Below are 20618 nucleotides of genomic sequence, written 5' to 3'. Positions count from 1 at the left end.
ACCCACTAAAAAAGTTTCTGGGTCTTTGGGAGAGCAGCAAAATCGGATCAACACTCAAACTCTCAACTGCGCAGTCTCAACATCGCTCGGCAATTCCTTCTCGACGACTCCGTCGACCCGACTCGACACGCCTCTCTCCCTCCACCTGCCATATTGAATTTCGACCTCCGATCCCAGAGACCGACTCTCGACGACACCACCACAGCCATGGCAGGCTCGCAGCTCAAGCGGCTCAAGGCCTCGCTGCTTGACCAGGGCATCATCGGCCCGCAAAAGTCCAAAAAGCAGAAGAGGCAGGCCGCCGAGGAGGCCCGGGCCAATCGAGCAGCCGGCCGCGGTGACAAGCGCCTCAAAAAGTCGGCCGCCCTCGAGACGATTCGCGAGCAGTTCAACCCCTTCCAGTTCAAGATGAACGCACGGGGGCCCAAGTTCCCCGTCACGAGTCTCAAGTCGGCACAGGTGCCTGAGAGCCTGCGCGGCATCAAGGGCCGGCCGACAGTGTCCCTGTCGCGGGGCGAGGAGAAGCGGCGTGCGACGCTGTTAATGGACATGCAGCGGAGGAACAAGGTCGGCGGCATTCTGGATCGGCGGCTGGGCGAAGGCGACCCCAACATGACGCCCGAGGAGCGGGCCCTGGAGCGGTTTGCCTTTGAGAAGCAGCGCATCCACAACAAGAAGGGGGCCGTCTTTGACCTCGAGGACGGCGACGACGGGTTTTTGGGGGGCGCCGACGACGGCGGCCTGACACACATGGGCAAGAGCCTGTCGCTGGGCGACTGGAAAGGACGCCGCCATCTCGGCAGCGACGACGACGAAGGCGGCGACGACGACCTCGGCGCACACGACGACTTTGACGAAGACGATTTGGCGGGCAGTGACGCGGACGAGGACCCGGAGCGGGCGTACAAGAAGAAGCAGCTCAAGCGCATGCGGGAGGAGCTGTTTGGCGACAAGGAGGGTGGCGCGGCCGGCGGCGGCGGCGAGGACGGCGCGCCGGAACGGAAAAAGTCAAAGAAGGAGGTCATGGAGGAGGTGATTACCAAGTCCAAGTACTACAAGTACGAGCGGCAGCTGGCCAAGGAGAATGACGACGACATGCGTGCCGAGCTCGACAACATGCTGCCCGAGCTGCAGCAGCTGCTCTCGACGAAACCCGTCAAGCCCACGCCGCCGCAGTCCAAGAACGTGGCGCCCATCACCGGCGCGCCGTTCGACAAGGACGCCTTTGACAAGGCGTACGACGTGCGGCTGCGGCAGCTGATCCAGGACAAGAAGGCCGAGCCGTCGGCTCGCACCAAGACGGAGGAGGAGATTGCCGAGGAGCAGTCGGCGCATCTGAAGAAGCTCGAAGAGAGCCGCATGCGGCGCATGTTGGGCCAGATTGGCTACGACGAGGGCGGCAACGCCAGCGACGAGGAGAGTGACGAAGGCGACAAGAGCAGCAGCAAGAACAAGGCCGACAAAGAGGTCCCGGCTGTGCAGATCATCCGCGACGACGACTACGAGGAGGACGAGTTCAACTTGGGCAAGGGCATCAAGGTGAAGCACACGGCGGCCGAGCTGGGCTTTGACGACGAGGACGACTTTTTGATCGACGACGACCTGGTCTTTAGCGGGTCCGAGGTGGACGTCGACGAGGATGACAACGACGAGAGTGGCGACGAGGCAGGCAGCAGGGCCGACGAGGAGGAGGAGGAGGAAGAGGACGAGTTTATCCGCGGCCTGCTGACCGAAGACGAGAAGAAGAATGCCGTTTTCGCCAACGCGGGCAAGCTGCCCTCGACAGCCCCCAAGGGCCGCGACGACGACGGCGTGCCGTACACGTTCCCTTGTCCACAGACGCACGCGGAGCTGCTGGACGTTCTCGAGGACGTCCCCGTTGCCAAGCTGCCCGTCGTGGTGCAGCGCATCCGCGCGCTCTACCACCCGAAGCTGGACCACGGCAACAAGGACCGGCTCGGCCGCTTTGCGGCTGCCCTTGTCGAGCACATTGCCCATCTGGCGAACGGCGAAGCACCGCCTTACGCAACCATTGAGAGCCTGGTCCGCCACATCCACTCGCTTGCCAAGGCCGTGCCGAGCGAGGTGGCGGTCGCCTTCCGCTCCCATCTTGCAGCCATGGAGGGCATTGCCACTGGCGATGCGGCCCCGGTTACGAATGGCAGCCGGGCCCTCGCGCTCAACAGCGGCGACCTCGCCATCCTGACAGCCGCCGGCTCCGTGTTCCCCACGTCCGACCACTTCCACCAGGTCATCACGCCGGCGATGCTGGCCATGGCGCGCTACCTTGAGCAGGCACCGCCGCGGTCACTGGCCGACTACGCCACAGGTCTGTACGTGTGCACGCTGACGTGCCAGTACCAGCGCCTGTCGAAGCGGTACATGCCCGAGCTCATCAATTACGTGCTCAACACGCTGCTGGCACTTGCGCCGGAAGGTTCGGATGCACTCGCCAACCCGGCCACCGGCCACTTCCCCGTGCACGCGCCAGCCCGTGATGTGCGCATCCAGAAGGCACAGTCCCTCACGACGGTGCGCAAGCTGCGGATATCAGACTGCCGGCCGTCGGACGACGACACGGAAGCACGCAAGGCCGCCCTCTTTAGCACGGCCCTCGCGCTGCTCAGCGACGCCGCCACCAACTTGTGGGCCGGCAAAGCGTCGCTAGTCGAGACCCTCGAGCCCTGCCGCGCCGTCCTGCAGCACCTGCGCAACACAGCAGCCTGCCGCAGCCAGCTCCCGGCGCCGCTCAACAAGGAGGTCGACCGCCTGGCCGCGCAGATCGACGCCGCGCAGCGCCTCGCGCACCTCGCGCGCCGCCCGCTCGAGCTGCACCACCACCGCCCGCTGGCCATCCGCACGTTTGTGCCGCGCTTCGAGGACGCGTTCGACCCGGACAAGCACTACGACCCCAACCGCGAGCGCGCCGAGGCTGCCAAGCTGCAGGCCGAGTTCAAGCGCGAGCGCAAGGGCGCCCTGCGCGAGCTGCGCAAGGACGCGCACTTTATGCAGCGCGAGAAGCTCAAGATGAAAAAGGCCAAGGACGCCGCGTACGAGAAGAAGTACAAGCGGCTGGTGGCCGAGATCCAGGGCTCCGAGGGCCGCGAGGCGAACGCGTACGAGCGGGAGCGACAGGCACGGAAGCGGAAGTAGATGTGTGTTGTCTGGCTGGACTGTTGCCGGGTCTTGTTTGTTTGGTTCTGTTTATATTGCATTTTTTGCATTGCATGGGTCAGGGGGTCAGGTCTACCCCAAACATTTTTACGCACGTTGTCATGGATCACAGCCATTAGATAAGATGGAATTGCAAAATTAGTTGTATTTGCAAACTCATGATACGTAAAGAGTAACCGTAGAGAGGTGAAATTTAATGTCTTTATTTTAATCCTTTTTTTTTTTTTTATTTAAATATGGGCGAGGAGTATAATTGAATACAATTGCTTTGAACAAACTCAGTTTCCATTATAAATTATGAAGATTTATATCAACATTCCTACGAACAATTGTATGCTAAAATTGATTCCATTTTGATAGAATACTGTTGTTATATTTTGTAAGTGAAAATGTAATGAAGGTCAAGGCTGGTTCCATTTGCGGAAAGCGGTGACTGCTCGAATGCGCCTTCCGCTGTTCGAGGTTGACCGCCGAGTTTTTCTGCCAGCCCAAAAATAAATTTCTTAGCGCACGGAAGCTGCCCGAATGCACTGAAGCCTCTGACAGCAAAACGGCCAGTTAACAAAATCGACAAAATCGACAAAATCGACGACAAGAGGCATTGGCTGTCTTTGCGACCGATTTCTCGCAGTTTGCCCTCGAATATTCCCTTCCATAACCTTACTAAAGCCCCTACCAACATGGGCAAGAGAAAGCGGTCGGGCAAGCCCAACGGCGGCCAGCAGAACGGCGCCACCAACAAGCGCGCCCGCATCGTCGACATGGACGACAGCGATGCCGAGAACCATACCAGCAGCATTCTCCCTGTGAAGTTTGCGCCGGGCGAGAGCCCCGAAGAGAAGGAGGCTCTGCTGGAGAACAAGACCCTGTTCGCGTCGGACCTGTCGCGCGCCGACCACGACCGCGAGCGTCGCCTCTACAAGCTGCTGGGCAGCGCCGACGTCGAGGACCGCATCCGGGCCGCCGACACGATTGTGTCTGCTCTGCTGGGGAGCGGCTCTGCATCCGTACCGGAGGCGGTGCTGCGGCGGCACCTCGAGCGGCGGCTGCTGCGCGGACTCGCCAGTGGCAGCGAGGCGGCCCGCGTCGGCTTCAGCTATGTGCTGTCGGAGCTGCTGGGCCAACTGTTTGGACGCAGGGACGAGGACGAGGCCGCCGACGCCGCGAAGACGACCGAGTACGCCTCGACCTATCCCAACCTGACGTTTGACCGCATTCTCGATCTGCTGCTCGAAAAGACCAAGCCGGCCGCCAACCTGCCCGGACAGGAAGAGCGTGACCACTACTGGGGCCTGCTGTTTGGCCTGCAGAGCTTTGTGGAGTCGGGCATCTTGTTCGGCCCCGGCGACAACGGCCGCGTGCGCTACTGGGACACGCTGTTGCAGCACCTGCTGCAGCTCGGCCACAAGAAGGTGTGGCTGCGGTCGCAGGCGTGCTTTGTCGTCGTGCAGGCGATTGCGCGGGGCCGCCTGCCCGACGAAGCGACGGTCGCCGCGACGCTGCAGACGGTGGCGTCGGAGGCCAGCGGCGACAGCCTGGCCAAGACACCCGAGGGCCTGGGCATGTGGCTGGCCGCGCTGGCCCGCTTCCCCGAGATGGCTCTACCGGCACCGTGGACGGCGCCGCTGGCGCCCGGCTCCCACAAGGACGTGGTGGCCGTGCTCAAGAACAGCGGCGGCGACAATGACGGCAACAGCGAAGCGTCGTCGTCAAAGGCCGTTAAGCAGGGCAACGCTTCGGCCCAGCTGCACTTTGTGTGGGATCTGTTGTTGGATGCGCTGCTCGTGGGTGGCGCTGCCAAGCGCTTCGACGCCTTCTGGGTTGCCGTCGTGGACCAGGTCTACTTTGCCAAGGGCGCATCCGACCACCAGAAGCTGACGGGCTTCAAGGTGTTCCAAAAGGCACTGGCGCTGTGCGCGGCTATGGCCGACAAGTCAGCGGACGCCGACGCCGACGCCGACGCCGTCCACCCCAGTCTGTTCAGCAACAACCTGATGGCCTGCCTGATGAACCAGGCGTCCAACCCAACACCACGGTTGCACCGTGCCGCCGTCCAGGTGCTCAAAGTTATTGAGCGCCAGGTCGAGGAGAACCCGCATATTCTGGTGCCCGTCCTCTCCTGTCTTCTTGGCAGCACGCCCCAGTCCCACGGCGTCTACGACTTTGACGAGCGCGTCAAGGGCACCGGCGACGGTACGCGGCCGGTGGAAAAGATCCTGCGGTTTGCGGACGGTGACAGCATCGAGGATGTTGTCCGTCTGCTGCGCACGGGAGCTCTGCACGCACCTGACGCGAACGGCGATCAGAAGCCGCTCCGGATCTACGCCGAGTACCTCTTCCGCCTAGTCAGCCGTGCCGGCGCGGACACCACCGCTGCCAGCCAGGCTGGTGAGGTGTCTGTGAGCAGCATCGCCTTCCAGGCGCTGGCCGAGCTGGCTTATCCGACGGCCACCGTCACGGGTGGTGCTGCTCCCGAGACTAAAGAAAACGAAAAGTCAAAGAAGAAAAAGTCCAAGTCTGCTGCGCCGGCCCCTGCTTCCGACGCCACTGCTCCCTTCCCCGAACTCAACGAAAAGACCCTGGCCGCCTGCCGGAAATCGTTGCTCTCGGCCGCTGGTGCCCTGCTTAAGCGCCCCGACGACTTTGCGTCGTTCTGCCGCACCATGCACGCGATCGAGCCTGCTTCGGTCGGTGTCGCCATGACGAGTGAGATTGAGGCGCGCGTTCTGGCTGCACGACAGCAGCTGAAGCAACTACTCGTCTCGTTCGATGCTGCGCCCACCAAGGCGTCGAAGAAGAGCGGCGACGCCGCGGCAGCGTCGCGCGCCCGCCAGGGCCTTGCTGTCCTCTTGTCTGTGTCGCTGCTGCAGCTGTACCACGAGCCGCGGGCCGATGCCATCGAGGTGCTTGACGACATCCAGGCGTGTGGTGACAAGCTGACGGCTGCGCTGGCCCGGAGTGGCAAGAAGGAGGAGGCTACGCACAAGGCGAAGAGGGGAAAGAAGGCGAAGAAGGCGAAGAAGGTAGATGCTGAGGAAAAGGACGATGAGGACGACGAGGACGACGAGGACGACGAGGACCACGACGAGGACCATGAGCACGGCGAGCCCGACATTGGCCAGGTCCTGACGGACGTCCTGCTTTCCCTGCTGGCCGAGTCGTCGCAGCTGACGCGCCAAACGTCGCTTCAGGTCTTTGAGGCGTTCACGCCGTTCATGTCGGCCGAGGCCCTGGATAACCTGACGGATGTGCTGGCGGCGGAGGAGAACACGTCTGGGTACCGCACGCTGTTCAACCAGGAGGATGAGGATGAAGAGGAGGACAGTGACGATGAAGACGGTGAGAACGACGACGACGACGACGACGACGACGACGACGACGACGACGACGACGACGACAGCGTCGAGATGATGGACATGGACGCAGACGGCGACGTGACGGCACTGGCGGAGGGTGTGGAGTCGAGCGACGAGGAGGACAGCGACGATAGTGACGATGCGTCGTCAGATTCAGATGACGAGGAGGTAGATGTCGACAAGGACAAGCCGAACGGCAAGAAGGCTGGCGGAGACGATGCCGCCGACGACAGCCTCGAGGCCGCTCTCCGCAAGACGTACGGCGGTATTCTACTGGAAGACGGTGACGGCAAGGACGGAGACAATAGTGACGACGACAGCGACAACGAGTCGGACATGAGCGACGACGCCATGCTGCGCCTCGACGACCACCTGGCCAACCACCTCGCCATTATCCGCAAGAAGACCGACAGCCACAAGAAGGAGCGCGACGAGGCCCGCAAGCGTGTCGTCGCGTTCAAGCACCGCGTGCTCGACCTGGTCGAGACGTACGTCAAGAAGGCGTCGTCGTCTCTCGCAGAGACCAACCTGCTCCTGCTCTTCCGCCTGCTCTTCCGCCTGCTCCTGCCGCTGGTCCTGCTGATCCGTGACACCAAGGAGCCTGCCCTGTCGCAGAAAGCGGCGCGCATCGTCCAGGAGGTGCCGCGGCAGCTGAAGAAGGGCCGGTCGTCGTCGTCCTCGACCGAGGCAGCTGTCGACCTCGACGACGCTGTTGGCATCCTCGAGGAGCTGCACGGGGCGGCCAACGACAAGACGGAGAACCGGGCCTTTGCGGCCGCCGTGTCGACGGCCAGTCTGGCGATTGCATCCACGCTGTGGGCGGCGACGGCCCCTGCGAGCGACGAGCGCACGGCCGCCTACCAGCGCGTCGCGGACGTCTACCGGTCGACACAGGACCGGTGGGTGCTCGACGGCTGGAGCGTGCGGACGTCGCTGTTTACCGACTGGTACAACTGGTGCCAGAACGCCGCGCGGGGGAGCGGTGCATAGTGGAGGCACGTACATCGAATGTCGATCGTCGTGGGTAAGTAGACGGCGGCATTATATGATTTTCCAATCATTTTTGCATTGCAAAAGTTCAGCGTATATAGACATCAAGCAGCATATCAAGACACAAGATATCACAGTTCCGGAGGATACTTTTGAGGAAATGCGCCGTACTACTAAAACACAAACGGGAGCAGCCACTGTCTATGCCTGTCGCTGCATGCTATCATACATGTCAACCCCTGGGCTCGGAAAAGTAAGACATGGCCGTCATGCACTAGGTCGTATGATATTGCCCATGAATGCGTGATGTATTATTTTTTATTTTCGTGCCTAACCTCATTGCCTTGCCCATCTGTCACGTCCTACTCGTCGTCCTCGTCCATTTTGTCGTCGTCCTTCTTTTCGTCGTCGTCGTCGTCGCCCTCGAGACTCGCCTTGGCCAGACGCTCCGCCTCCAGCCGCAGCGCCCGCGGCACCTCGACGTGGCGGCCGCCCGTCGGGCCCTCCACCGTGCTGATCCACGTCATCTCCAGCTCAAACTCCTTGTCCTTGTTGTCGTCGTGCGCCACGTAGATGATGCGCGCCGCCTCCTTGACGCCCTGCTCCAGCGAAATGCCGCCCGCCTCGCCGTCGCCCGCCAGGTCCAGCTTTTCCAGCTCGGCCTTGGCGGCCTGGCGGCCTTTGCCGGTGGCCGCGCCGTAGTAGCCCCAGTACAGGCCCGACGGCTCCAGCATGTACAGCGCGGGCCCGCCGTACGTCTTGCCGGCCGCGCGGCCGCCGGCGCCCACCTTGGGCCCGGACCCGACCTCGCCGTCCACGGGCTGGTCCTTGTCGCTGTCGAAGCCGGCCAGGATGGCGGTGACGCCAAAGGGGCGGACGGACTGGTAGAGCGTGTAGGCCTGCAGGAAGCCGCCGACGCGCGAGGCCAGCTCGCTGGTGGCGATGGGGGCTTTGAAGGTCTCGCGCCAGCTGCGGGCCTCGTCGCGGGCGCGGTCGACGAGGTGGCGGCCGTCGGGGGTCATGCCCGAAAACGCCATGCCCAGGTGGCGGTCGATGGTGGCGATGCGGCGGTTGGCGCCGGGCTTGAGCAGCTTGGAGCCGACAATCTTCTCGACGGCCAGGACGACGCCGTCACGGCACCGGATGCCGACCGAGGTGCCGCCATTCTCAACGGCCTTGATGGCGTATTCGACCTGGAAGTTGCGTCCGTCGGGCGAGAAGATGGAGTTGGCCAGATCGTAGCCGGTTCCTATGGACGTCTGAGGGAGAAGGGAAGCTTGTCAGTATCGGCCGGGCTGCGATTGGGTATAGGACGAGGTTCATTGTAGTTGTCGAGCTGGTAGGGCCGTCACAGTCAATAGGCACATACCATTGTGAAAGTTTGCTGAGGAGATGAGGAGATGAGGAGAGGAGGAAGGAGACGGTCGAGAACGTGGGATGGGTGGAAAGCAGCTGGAGAAAAAGGCAGTCGAGTATCGAGGATGCGAGCCGAATCGGACGTGCAAAAGTGTGCTGCGTTATGCGTCGTGAACAGGTGGATTGGCAGCTGACGATGGCAGGCTGAAAGGGCGACGACGTGGGATGCACCGAGAAGAAGCTCTTGTGCTAGCCAGGCAAACAGGAGCTGTCGCGTTGCTGGCAAGCGGTGGCCAGTGCCTGCCGTTTGGGCAATGGCTAGTGTGGCGCGAGCATTCTCAGCCACACCGTTCAAATACAGTGTAAATGTAAATATATACGGTATCTCTGTTGGCTAGACTTGGAGAGTCAACCAATCAGGTGTTACGGTTTGTGCGAGCTGCTGATAGCTTTGTTGGGGCAGCTTCAGGTTGAGTTCGGCCCTTCCTTTTCGTCACGACTTTGCAACGAAAATGACTAGGGACGGGGGGGAGGTTCGACAGTCGTTTTCATTGATACCAATTATAGAGGCATTCGGATTGTTTATTAAAAGAAGCTTTTTGACTATCAATGACTGCAGCGCAATATGTCGAACAAGGTTGTCAACAGCGATCGCGCTAGCCCGGCTCTGCAGCGAAATCTTGCCGCCAATCTTGCCGCCGATGTCTGACTCAACGTGCGTTTTGTTGAGAGAGTGAGAAGTCTCTCAGGGTGGTAGCGGGGGCAATGTTTCAACGCCAATATTGATCATAATTTCGTATAGCTCTTATGGATCTACCGCTGCTGTCGCCCGTCTCCCTTTTACCGTTCCAAAAAGACACCCGTAACACCTGTCCATCTGCATAAAGCCTCGCCTTACTCTTCCGTCAGGTTGTAAATCTTCTGGATATCGGCCAGAATCTGCTTAAAGTCGACGTTGAGGTCCTTGAGCAGGCCGTCGTGGAAGTCAAAGACCCAGCCGTGGACAATGGGGAAGCCGTTCTTGGCGTACATCTTTTGCACGGCGGCCGTCTTGATGATGTTGCGGCACTGCTCGAGGACGTTGAGCTCGACCAGGCGGTTGTAGCGCGCGGTCTCGTCGGTGATGGCGTCGAGCTCGGCCTCGTGCAGGCGGTAGACGTCGCGGATGTTGCGCAGCCAGGGATTCAGGAGGCCCAGGTCCTTGGCCGTCATGGCCGCCTTGATGCCGCCGCAGCCGTAGTGGCCGCAGACGACAATGTGCTTGACGTGCAGGTGGTCGACGGCATAGTTGACGACGGACATAACGTTGACGTCGATGTTGCAGACCAGGTTGGCAATGTTGCGGTGCACAAAGGCCTCGCCGGGGCCCAGACCCGTGATCTGCTCGGCCGGGATGCGCGAGTCGCTGCAGCCGATCCACAGGTACTCGGGGTTCTGGCCGGCGGCGAGCTTTTCGAAGAAAGCAGGGTCCTCGCTGCGCTTCTGCGCAGCCCACGCACGGTTGCTCTCAAAGACGCGGTCGTGCGTCTGCTGGAGATACTTGCTGACGTCGCCGGGAGCCATCTTGTTCCAGGGGACACTCCCACGGTGACTGTTGGCGCTGGAGGTTGCGAAGCTGGACGAGGCCGTGCGAGAAGGCGCGGCGAGGGGAGCAAATGGACGTATAGACGGACGCACAACGTGTGTGACGGGCAATGACGACGACGAGAGCAAGGATCGCAGGAAGATGGGGCGTTGCAGCAACGGCGGCATGACGCGCTGTAGGTGGCTGCGTTGTTTTCGGGCAGGTGCGATGGTGTGCACCTTTTTTTCTTCTTTTGGAAGTAATGCTTGGGGCGGTTTAGCAAGACACGCCGAGAGAATTGGGGCTGAACGGAGGGGTACTTTTTCGATGCGGCTTTTTAGATGGGTATTTTTCCGGACGGGGTTTTCTTTGATGGGAAAGTGCCGGAATTGCATGTTCCTGACAGGCGCACTTAGCGAGTTAAGGCAATTGCGTCCTGGCCTGAGGCAAGCTGCTGGGGGCGGCTTGACAGCGCTGGAATTCGCTTTAGTCGACGCTGAACTCCGCACCGCTTTAGCGTGCATCCACTATCTTTGTATTGTTCCACAGCATAACGAACTTCATCCGTGAAAACCCAAGTGAGGGTTCGTGAGCACTTGTACCGTTTCCTCTCCACAGACTTGCCCGACTGCCCAACTGACCGATGGCATCCGGGGCTCCAGCACCGGCGTCGCGCACGCTTGTCGCGCAGTGCCTGTGCAAGGCTGTGCACTTCACCATCACCGTCCCGGTGGCAGCACTCCCGCTCGGCGTGCACATGTGCGGGTGCTCTGTCTGCCGCACGACGCATGGCTCCTACACCTGCTTCCACGCGCCGCTGCCCGCGGGCATCCGCCCCGAGTTTGTCGCGCCCTCGTCGCTCGAGAGCAGCACGACGGGCTACCGGCATGCGACGGCCATGGCGACCCGCTATTTCTGCAAGACGTGCGGCGCCCACATTGGCGACGACGACTTCGACTCGGCGACGGGCACCAAGCCCGCGGACGCCGAGTGGCGCGTGTCTTCGTCGCTGTTTGAGGCTGGCCTGCACGACGACGGCGCCCCCAACCAGGCCTTTTCGCTGCGCACGCACGCCATGACGGACTCGGCGCCCTTTGGTTTCCACGAGTGGCTGCCCCGTCTCGGCGACCGTGTCCTCTCGAAATGGAACCCCAAGCCGGGCGATGCCTTTTACCCACCGGCGGCGGCCGATCCGTACGACCCCCAGGCACCCGAGTACGATGCCAACGGCCGAGAGGTTCTGCGGGCGGCCTGCCACTGCGGCGGCACCTCCTTCACCATTGCCCGGCCGGCCGACACGCCCAATCTCGCCGAGATCGCCAAAGCAGCAGGGTTTGCTCTGTCCTCCGAGTTCCCAGACCGCTGGATCGGCACGCTCGATGCATGTGACGACTGCCGCCTGGTCGACGGCAGCCACGTCATTGGCTGGGTCGAGCTGCCCATCGCCAGTCTCTCTCCACCGGTCCCACAGGACTTTGAAATGGCCACGCTCACGACGTACAAGTCGTCTGACAGGGGGCTCCGCGCCTTTTGCCGTGTCTGCGGCGCCACCGTCTTGTTCCGCCACTACCATCGCGGTGACAGCCAGACCGTTGATCTGGCGAGCGGTCTGCTGAGAGCGCCCGAGGGCGTGGCGGCCCACCACTGGGTTCACTGGCGCAACGGCCGGGTCTTGTACCTCGACAGCGCTGAGCGGTACCACTCTGGCTTTGCTAAGAGCCTGCAGGAAGGCTTTGCTGCATGGGTAGCCAAAACGTACGTGACAGAGCAGGCTGTGGGTGAGGTGCAAAAGGCGTAAATGTTGCAGACGTGCACATGTCTGGTGTTGTACTTTGACGAGCGAGCGACGATTACGAGTGACGGGTAACGAACGATGAATGATGATCGATGAACAATGATAAATGTAATAAAAAAAAGGGGCGATGCGAAAAGGAAAGGTACACGAGACCAGAAGCAATAAAAGCCATAAAAAAACAACTCCAGGAACCAAAAATTTGCCCGCACATGGGATTGAACCATGGACCTTAGCATCTCGCACAATGACTGCCGCGCTAGTCGGCAATACAAGTGATACGCTCTACCACTGAGCTATACGGGCGACTACTTGCTAGCTTATACCAGCAGCGCTCTTATTAGGGTACATATTGCAAAGACGAGACCCACATGGCTCGATAAACACCCGCCATCGACGACATATCTGTGCACCCCATCTCACTGCTTGTCGCACTTCGAATATTCATGTTCAATCATCAGCATCTCCAATTTAACCTTCCGGCTGCAATATCTTGCTCTCTCATATTTCCGATTAGTTTTCGATCATTCCTACAGCCGACCCACACTGATTGACTGCTCTCAATAGCGTATCGCTCTGCCACGTCGTTCTGCAACCGACTTTCACGGCCACTTGGTCTGCCGACAGCTCGCACCCTTTATCGTTGACCACACTAATCTATGTTCCGTCTCTGGGACGAGCAGTTCATGCAATTCGGAAATTTCTTATTAAAATTCCTATTGTTGTATGAGTTTAATTGCGGAGGATATCTGTTATTCCCAGCGCCCATAATAATAACGGACCATCCGCATAGACATGACGCGCATTGTGACGAGTGGACAAACGCTTTACAAAGTAGATCACCAGGCCCCCTAAACAGAAACATGATACGAACCACGGTCGTAGCGACGATGACCGTCTGCTCTTCCGCTGGGAGGCACTTGCTGTCATGGATCCGGAATCGACAGACGGATGACCGCTGCGAGTAAACAATATCAAAGAGATGCACAGAAAACCAATACGTCAATATTGTTTGTGACTTTTTATGGTTGTGTTGTTCCAAGGTTTCTTTTTTCCCTTTTCCTTTTAAATTCCAAAATAAACAGACAAATATGAATAATCATTCGTTGTGGCGCTGACAGCTGGTTCACAGATATTGTCTCGTTCTCGTCCGTGCCGTACATGTCTTTTACGGCCGCATGCGAGTCAAAACACCTCTTTGAAGTGCATTAATGTGAGAAAAAATAACGACATTAAAGAGCATCGTCATTCCTGTTTACATGGCGGAAAAGAGTCGCTGGCAGCCAAAGGCTGGGCCAAGAGTCAACGGCCAAGAGACCACCTAGACGGACATCACATAAGACAAAACAGTCCCAAGACTTGTCCAAGAGAACAAGGAGAACCAAGAACACCAAGACACCAAGACACCAAGCTTTTAAGCTGTTTTGATGTATTTGACGCGGAGCGCTGTCGCAAGTATTAATATATCAGGAAGGCGCCGCTTCCGTACTGACGGACGAGGCCAGGAGGCCCAAAGAGTTGTAGTGTCGGCGAAGTGCAACACAAAGACCTCCGGTGAGACGCCAATATTCTTGGGAGAAGGAAAGGCCTGTTAGTTTTTAAGCTGTCCACTATTCTTGGCAGCTCGAATGTGTTGTCTTCAACACCGTAGTATTACTACTTTTGAGGAGATGGTCGGAAGGAGACGCCTTGTTTGATCTACGCCAAGACCCTCTGTTTGGAGCTGTCGCAGTGTTCCGCTGATTACTCCCCCGTATGGAGTTTGACATACACGCTTCCCCCCTTTCTAGGCGACTCACATTCGGGACGTCCCCTCCCCAGCGCTTTTTTAGGAGGCCGTTTCAGCCAAGGGGCATGTGGGGCGACATTGTTGACACCCAATCCCACAATGAGCATCTCTGTTCACATTTACTTTCGGTTCTTTGTAGTATCCTCCTTGAAGGATGATCGAAAGATTCGCAATCTCAGTTTATCATGATAGGATCTGAATTGCGTCTCCTTCAATTTAGCCTTGCGATGCATGGCGTCTGCAATAAGGCAAGAACGGCGGCTGAACCCGTCTGAATGCCCGCCTCGCTCCTTCCTTCAATTTAACACCCGCTTGGATTCATGCATTTCCATTCTCAGAGAGATAAGATCGAGCTTTACAGTCAAATGGCATAAAATGGTGGGGATATCTTGAGATGGGAAGATATGATAAGGGAAAAACCTCTTTCAGACGACTCCTGTGTCCCCTTTACTTTCTCTCTGTTTCCTCTACAGAAATCATAGTCTCGTCCGCAGTTGGGCGTCTCGGCTGCTTCGTTTTCTTCTTTCTAGTCTTCTTGTTTACTTTTTTGTTGTCGTTTTTTTCTTCCTTCTCCAGTCTGACCTTGGCACCGTCAGTGCAAAACAAAGACATAAAATCTTGCCGTAAGGAACCGTGAAGAAACCAAGGCCAGCAAAACAAAATAAAGCCCGAGCCAAGATGACCAGATGGCGTTTGTCAAACAACAATGTTGCACGCAGCCACAGCTCCGTTCTAAAAAAGAACTCATTTGAGGGGCCTTGGAATTGATTGGAGGTCATTGTCGTTCAGCCTGGCCCTCCGCCTCGAAGCGCACACTCTGGGCTGCGCCCAAACGCCCAAACGCCCAAACGCCCGTGGAATCCCCCACACACCTGGCCTGCCCTCCTTGGCCTTGGCCTCCCAGATGCGGGTCGTCTGTTTTGCGGGCAGAGGCTTCTGCCTCTCTGCTCCATTGGGGGCTGCTTTGCATGGCGTTTCGAATCCAGTCCTTCCTTTTTGCGGCGTCATCCTTCTCCGGCTGCTTGGCCGCTTTGCTACAACGCACTCGTGCGTGCTTGGCCAGACCCTGCCCCTGTCGGCTTTCGTGTCTCGCAATTGGGACCCTGGCCTTTTGACTTTGCTCTCGTTTTCTCTTGTTGCCCTCTTTCTCTGTTTCTCACTCTTTTTTTTGTTTCTCGTGTCTTTGTCTCGTGTCGCTGCTTTCGCTTCATTCATTCATTCTTTTCGTCCCTTTCTCTTTCTTTTTCCTTTTTGTATATTTTCTTTTTCATCTCGCCACCCCTCCCCCCTTTTCTTGTATTCCTTCGACGAGAGTGCTTTTTGTTTACGTACTCGTCGTTTCTTCACATCCTCCTCGCTGGTCGTCTTTTTTCGCCCCGTCTCTTCGTCTCAGTCCTTCCTTTTTCAATCCTATTTGTGTTTTTTATTTGCTCCGTTTTTTTTATTCGTTCTACGACCTTTGGCCAAATATCGACATCGACCCGACGACACAATCAGGACATAATCGAACCCCGAACGATCTGGCATCGAGTCGTTCTGTCAGCCGTATCGTCGTGTTTCTTTGATTATCCTTGCCCGCAGGCTGTTCCATTCGTTTTGTTCGACTCATCAGCGTCACTTCAGCGTCCCTTTCTCGTTTTCACTTCTTCCCTTTCGACTTTTTGATTTTAGCGAGCGCGTTCGACACAGCGACAATTGTCGTCTTTACCGATTTCGCCTTATTCGTCTTCGTTGTCGATTTCGATCGTTTGTCTTTGCCCATGCAGCCGAGATAGCTCGTTCATTTTCCTTTCCCGCCTTTTTTGGGTTTTCCGTCCACGTTTGTGGACTTCCAGTCATTTTGTATCCACCATGGCGTTACGATTGTGTCTGTTGTTGGGCGTGTTGTTGGCGTCAACTGCCTCGGCAGCGACCGTTGATCCGTCGGTTGTGAGTGGGAGTGGGAGTGCATCCGTGCCGGTGTCGACCGTCTCGGCGGCGGTCGCCGCCGCCGCATCGGCGGTCGACATGCAAGACGGCTGCATCCACTTCCAAATCGTCCACTCCAACAACGCACAGCATTTCACCAAGCGCGCCGTCGAGCTCTCGCTGGCCAACCGGTCCGACGTGGCCTACTACGCCAAGCTCGAGTTTGGCACGCCGCCGCAGGCGCAGTACGTGCAGCTGGACACGGGCTCGTTTGAGCTGTGGGTGAACCCGACGTGCAGCTCGGCCGGCGGGCTGTCGTCGGGCGATGCCAACTTTTGCCAGGCCGTGGGCCGCTTTGAACCGTCGGCGTCGTCGACGTTTACGTCCCTGAACGTGGGCAAGCAGCTGCGGTACGGCATCGGGACGGCCAACATCACGTACGTGACGGACGACATTTCCTTGCCGGGCACGTCGTCGGTCCTCTCCCAGGTCCAGTTTGGCGTGGCGACGGTGACGCAGGACGAGTTTTCCGGCATCCTGGGGATTGGCTACGGCCTGGGCCTGACCACGCGGTATCCCAACTTTGTCGACGAGCTGGCCATGCAGAACGTCACGCGCGTCAAGGCCTTTTCGCTGGCCCTCGGCAGCAAGGCGGAGCAGGAGGGCGTGATTGTCTTTGGCGGCGTGGACACGAGCAAGTTTGCCGGCCAGCTGGAGCGTCTGCCCATCACGCCGGCCAAGTTCTCGCCGGACGGCGTGCCGCGGTACTGGGTCAACATGACGTCGCTGGGGCTGACGCCGGCGGGCCCGGGAGGCACCCCGAAAACCTATCCCAACAGCAAGCTGCAGGTCTTCCTCGACAGCGGCTCGACCTTGACCCTCCTCCCCTCCGACCTGGCCAACGCCATCGCCGCCGACTTTGGCGCCGCGGCGGCCAACAGCGACGGCTTCTACGCCGTCGACTGCCGGCTGGCGGCCACGGCCGGCGGCAGCCTCGATTTCACGTTTGGCGGCACCACGGTACGCGTGCCCTACAGCGAGCTGATCCGGCAGTCGGGCAGTACCTGCATGCTGGGCCTGCAGGCCAGCACCGACTTTGTGCTGCTGGGCGACACCTTTTTGCGTTCCGCCTATGGTGAGTTCTCGCAACGTCACATGCTCTGAGGAGAACGAGTCTGGATACTAACCTGCGGCTGCGCTGCGTACAGTTGTGATTGACCAGTCCGACAATGTCGTCTGGATGGCCCAGTACGCCAACTGCGGCTCGACCCCAGCCGCCCTCGCGTCGGCCGCGTCCCTCTCCACACTGACGGGCGTCTGCACGGCCGCCAACAGCCTCGAGTTGTCCTCGGGCGCGTCGGCCTCTGCGTCGGCGACGGCCTCGACCGCAGCAGGGACGGCGCCTGCCAGAACGGCCACATCGGCCGCCACACCAAAACCGGGCACGACCTCGTCGTCGTCGTCAGATTCGGGTGCGACGACCAGCCCGGCTGCCGCTGCATCGGACTCGGCACCAACAGCATCCGTGTCAAGGAGGCGGGTGTATGTCGTCGCTGGCAGCGTCGTGGCTGCGATGTTGGGCAGCTCGATGCTGGACTGGTTATGATGCAAGGGGGGAAACTGGCAATGTAAACGAGACGACAGATGCAGCTGGCATACAGCTGTACATGTACATAATATTGTTTATTTTTCTACAGCATATTTACGGCATATTGACAAAAGTAAGGTCGGAATCCTGCGTTCATATGTGTCTCATTGCTTGAATTACAAATGCACTGCAGCATCGTTCACTAACATGCCCACTAACACCTGTCCACTAGCGCTGTAATTGCGTTTTAGTACCGTCGTCATTCTGAGTTTCCCTCCATCTTTCATCACCGTCATTTTCCCGCTTCGCTCCACCACTTTGTACAAAACAAGTCACTTATATTGACCTTCGATCGTTTCCCTTTGACTCCACCATGTCGGCGCCCGACCGCGCCCGTCGTCGCCGGCAGAGCAAAGCCTGCACGCGCTGTCGGAAGAGGAAGATTCGGGTAGGTCCTTCCTGTTGTGTTTCGCCGTTCGTTCTTTGTTCATCGTCCTTCGTTCTTTCCTTCTCGCCCGCCCAACCCGCCCGTGTTCCTTCCTTCTTGCTCCCTGCGCTCACTCGTGCTCTTTCCTTCCTTTCTCACTTTGTTTACTCGCATAGTGCGACTTCAATTTCCCTGCTTGTGGCGCCTGCGTCTCTGCCTCTGCCCCCTGTGTCGGCTTCGACTCGATCCATGGCGTGGAGAAGCCGCGCAGTGTCATCTCGCACCTCGAGGAAGAGGTCGAGCGGCTGGAAAAACAGCTGCAAGAGACGAAGCGGGACCAAGACGCGGCCCTGCCTGGCGACCAGACAGCCGACCGCGCCGCCCAGGCGAAGGAAGTGGTCGACCGAATGACGACTCGACTGGCGACGGCGACAGTCTCGCCCGTCTCGCCCGTCACAGCCACCGCTTCCATGCCCATGCTCCCCCTCACGTCCAGCGTCTTTTTTGTCGGCTCGCCCGCACCGCATCTGCACAAGTCGACCGCCTGGGACGAGACGAGGGGCCCGGCGGCGACCCTGACGGCGGCGGCTCCCTTGATGTCGCCGTCCCCTTCGTCCACGTCGTCGGCCGTCCCCATCTCCTCGATCCCCCGCCACGTCGCCGTCATCATGCTCAAGCACTACTGTGAAATCTACCGGCCGCAGTATCCCGCCGTCGAAGAGCAGGACCTGCTGCAGGCCTTTGACCGAGTCTACGACAAGAGCCCGGCCAAGGGCGCGGCCACCGACTTTGACGTCTTTTGCGTCCACATCACGCTGGCCATCAGCACCACCACGCTCATGTACCGCGACGCCGGCCGTGCCGCGACCGCCACTGCCGGCTTCTGGGCCACGGCCGTCGCGCATCTGGACGCGCTGGACCGTGACTCGAACGCAACGACGCAACCCTGGCAGCGCGTCCAGGCCCTCCAGCTGCTGGCCCACTATGGCTTTCTCAACCCCAAGGACGTTGACTGTGTGCGGTGCACCGCGGCGGCGCTGCGGCTGTGTGTGCAGCTGGGCCTGCACCACGAGCTGCCGCGCGAGGACCGCCAGCACGTGTCTCCGGCGCAACTCGACATCCGCCGGCGCCTCTTTTGGCACTCGCTCTCACTCGACCTGGCGGCCAACAGCACGCGCAGCCGACCGGGGAGCATGGCTGCGGACGCGTTTACTGCCAAGATGCCTGCCCTGGGCGCGACATCGCCTACGGCACACATTTGGGCACTCCGCCAGATGGAGGGCGAGATCTTGTCGAGGCTCTACTATTCGGGGTGGTCGTCGTCGTCGTCGGACGACCTTGACACCTGGCATGCCGACATCCGCGCCCGCCTTTCCGCCTGGCACCAAGCCACCCGCCAGAGCGTCGCCCTCGCCGAGACGCTGGAGTTTGCCGATATTTTATTCCATATGCAGCGGCTGCGACTGAGCCGACCGTCGCCGCGGCGGCCATGCCTTTCGCCCGCCCTGCAGAGCGAGTGCCTGGCCGCGTCTGTGGCGGTGCTGCGCGCGTTTGACGTGATTGCGCGACTGGGGAAGCTGTTTTACATCTGGCATGCGGCGCACTGTGTGGTGGAAGCAGCTATTTGTTTGTGTGCGGCTGTTTTAGCGAGTGTACCACCGACCGCAGCGAGGTTATCAACAGTGACTTTGTCCACAGACACGGGCGTAGTCAAGAAAGACGACGTGCCCATCTTGACGCGCCATCTCAAGACGTTCCCCGGCAATCTGTGGAAGGTTGCGCGACGATGGCCGGCCATTACACACCATGCGGCCGCCCTCGAGGCCATATCCCAGGCCGTCGTCGACCGACTGCAGCGGCAGTGGGTGACCCATACCACGCCAGAGGCCGACATGGCCGAGACGGTCGCTGCTCTCAAACAAAAACTCAAAGACATGTCACTGTTCTCTCCGTTTCCGGAAGACGCCACTACTGCCGCCCTCGAAGCAATTACGGACACGCCGCCCCTCTCGGCCTCGACCTCGGCCTCGACCTCGACAGACGTCAACATGACTGCCCCCTTTGACGCCAACTGGGCCTTGCCACCTCTGTCGCCGGGCCAAATGCTGCCTGTACAGTCCCTGTCCACTGCGTCGGTTTCATCCAATACAGCAGTTGACCCCGGCAGCAACGCCGCCACCATGGACGACGACAGCATCCTCGACTGGGACTTTGCCGGCGTCGGTTTTGAAGAGATCTTTGCCGCTCTGATCCAGGCCAACCAGACAGAAGACGGAGAGGCTGCAGCAACGACGACGACGACGATGACGACGAGTGCAGAGCCAAACGACATGCTCACCTAGTTGGGGATAGTGGGAATGGGGTATAAGACGGTGTTTAGCTCGCGCGTGGCAAACGACGCCCGCTCAACTCCGTCCACGCTAGCGGCATCACAACACGGCGAAAAGACATCACCTTCGTTTTACTTGTATGCATTTATGTGCTCGGTTGTTGTCCACGGTCGTATTCAAGGGCCAAAGAAAAGAGAGTAGGCCACCCAAGCGAAACGCCATCACCACGCGAGATCACCTTGTGCCCTGCATATCCTGTGAACAAGCTTGCTTTCCCCGCGTTTGTGGAGTTTGTGGAGGAGATACAGCCAAGCAGGACAGACAAGGATTCGTTCCCCATGGAT

The 20618-nt window shown here is 59.3% G+C and overlaps 7 protein-coding genes and 1 non-coding gene across 8 annotated transcripts; 5 read left to right on the top strand and 3 right to left on the bottom strand.

Annotated features, from left to right (window-relative positions):
- Window positions 1-207: 207 nt before the first annotated feature.
- SPBR_04644 (nucleolar protein 14) lies at window positions 208-3153 on the top strand (the record flags this gene model as incomplete). Its single annotated transcript, XM_040762921.1, has 1 exon — window positions 208-3153. One exon carries the CDS (start codon window positions 208-210, stop codon window positions 3151-3153), a length of 2946 nt encoding a protein of 981 aa, XP_040615822.1.
- A 701-nt stretch (window positions 3154-3854) lies between these two features.
- SPBR_04579 (DNA polymerase) lies at window positions 3855-7520 on the top strand (the record flags this gene model as incomplete). Its single annotated transcript, XM_040762856.1, has 1 exon — window positions 3855-7520. One exon carries the CDS (start codon window positions 3855-3857, stop codon window positions 7518-7520), a length of 3666 nt encoding a protein of 1221 aa, XP_040615821.1.
- Window positions 7521-7882: 362 nt separating this feature from the next.
- SPBR_05179 (20S proteasome subunit alpha 7) lies at window positions 7883-8843 on the bottom strand (the record flags this gene model as incomplete). The annotated part of the gene is made up of 2 exons (XM_040763456.1): window positions 7883-8779; window positions 8835-8843. The coding sequence occupies 2 exons, from the start codon at window positions 8841-8843 to the stop codon at window positions 7883-7885; spliced, it is 906 nt and encodes a 301-aa protein (XP_040615820.1).
- A 927-nt stretch (window positions 8844-9770) lies between these two features.
- Window positions 9771-10439, bottom strand: SPBR_05311 (carbonic anhydrase; the record flags this gene model as incomplete). The annotated part of the gene is made up of 1 exon (XM_040763588.1): window positions 9771-10439. One exon carries the CDS (start codon window positions 10437-10439, stop codon window positions 9771-9773), a length of 669 nt encoding a protein of 222 aa, XP_040615819.1.
- A 644-nt stretch (window positions 10440-11083) lies between these two features.
- On the top strand, window positions 11084-12238 carry SPBR_05094 (uncharacterized protein; the record flags this gene model as incomplete). The annotated part of the gene is made up of 1 exon (XM_040763371.1): window positions 11084-12238. The coding sequence occupies one exon, from the start codon at window positions 11084-11086 to the stop codon at window positions 12236-12238; it is 1155 nt and encodes a 384-aa protein (XP_040615818.1).
- Window positions 12239-12435: 197 nt separating this feature from the next.
- Window positions 12436-12538, bottom strand: SPBR_09550. The gene has a single exon. It is a non-coding gene; the product is annotated as a tRNA-Thr (tRNA).
- Window positions 12539-15872: 3334 nt separating this feature from the next.
- On the top strand, window positions 15873-17535 carry SPBR_04904 (candidapepsin-4 precursor; the record flags this gene model as incomplete). The annotated part of the gene is made up of 2 exons (XM_040763181.1): window positions 15873-17064; window positions 17138-17535. The coding sequence occupies 2 exons, from the start codon at window positions 15873-15875 to the stop codon at window positions 17533-17535; spliced, it is 1590 nt and encodes a 529-aa protein (XP_040615817.1).
- A 355-nt stretch (window positions 17536-17890) lies between these two features.
- On the top strand, window positions 17891-20286 carry SPBR_04710 (uncharacterized protein; the record flags this gene model as incomplete). Its single annotated transcript, XM_040762987.1, has 3 exons — window positions 17891-17965; window positions 18121-19570; window positions 19643-20286. The coding sequence occupies 3 exons, from the start codon at window positions 17891-17893 to the stop codon at window positions 20284-20286; spliced, it is 2169 nt and encodes a 722-aa protein (XP_040615816.1).
- Window positions 20287-20618: the final 332 nt, after the last annotated feature.

This window comes from Sporothrix brasiliensis (assembly GCF_000820605.1).
Source record: "Sporothrix brasiliensis 5110 chromosome Unknown Cont21, whole genome shotgun sequence".
Taxonomy (NCBI): Eukaryota; Fungi; Ascomycota; class Sordariomycetes; order Ophiostomatales; family Ophiostomataceae; genus Sporothrix; species Sporothrix brasiliensis.
The sequence above is the reverse complement of the archived record's forward strand: the minus strand, read 5'-3'. Positions and strand labels throughout refer to the sequence as shown.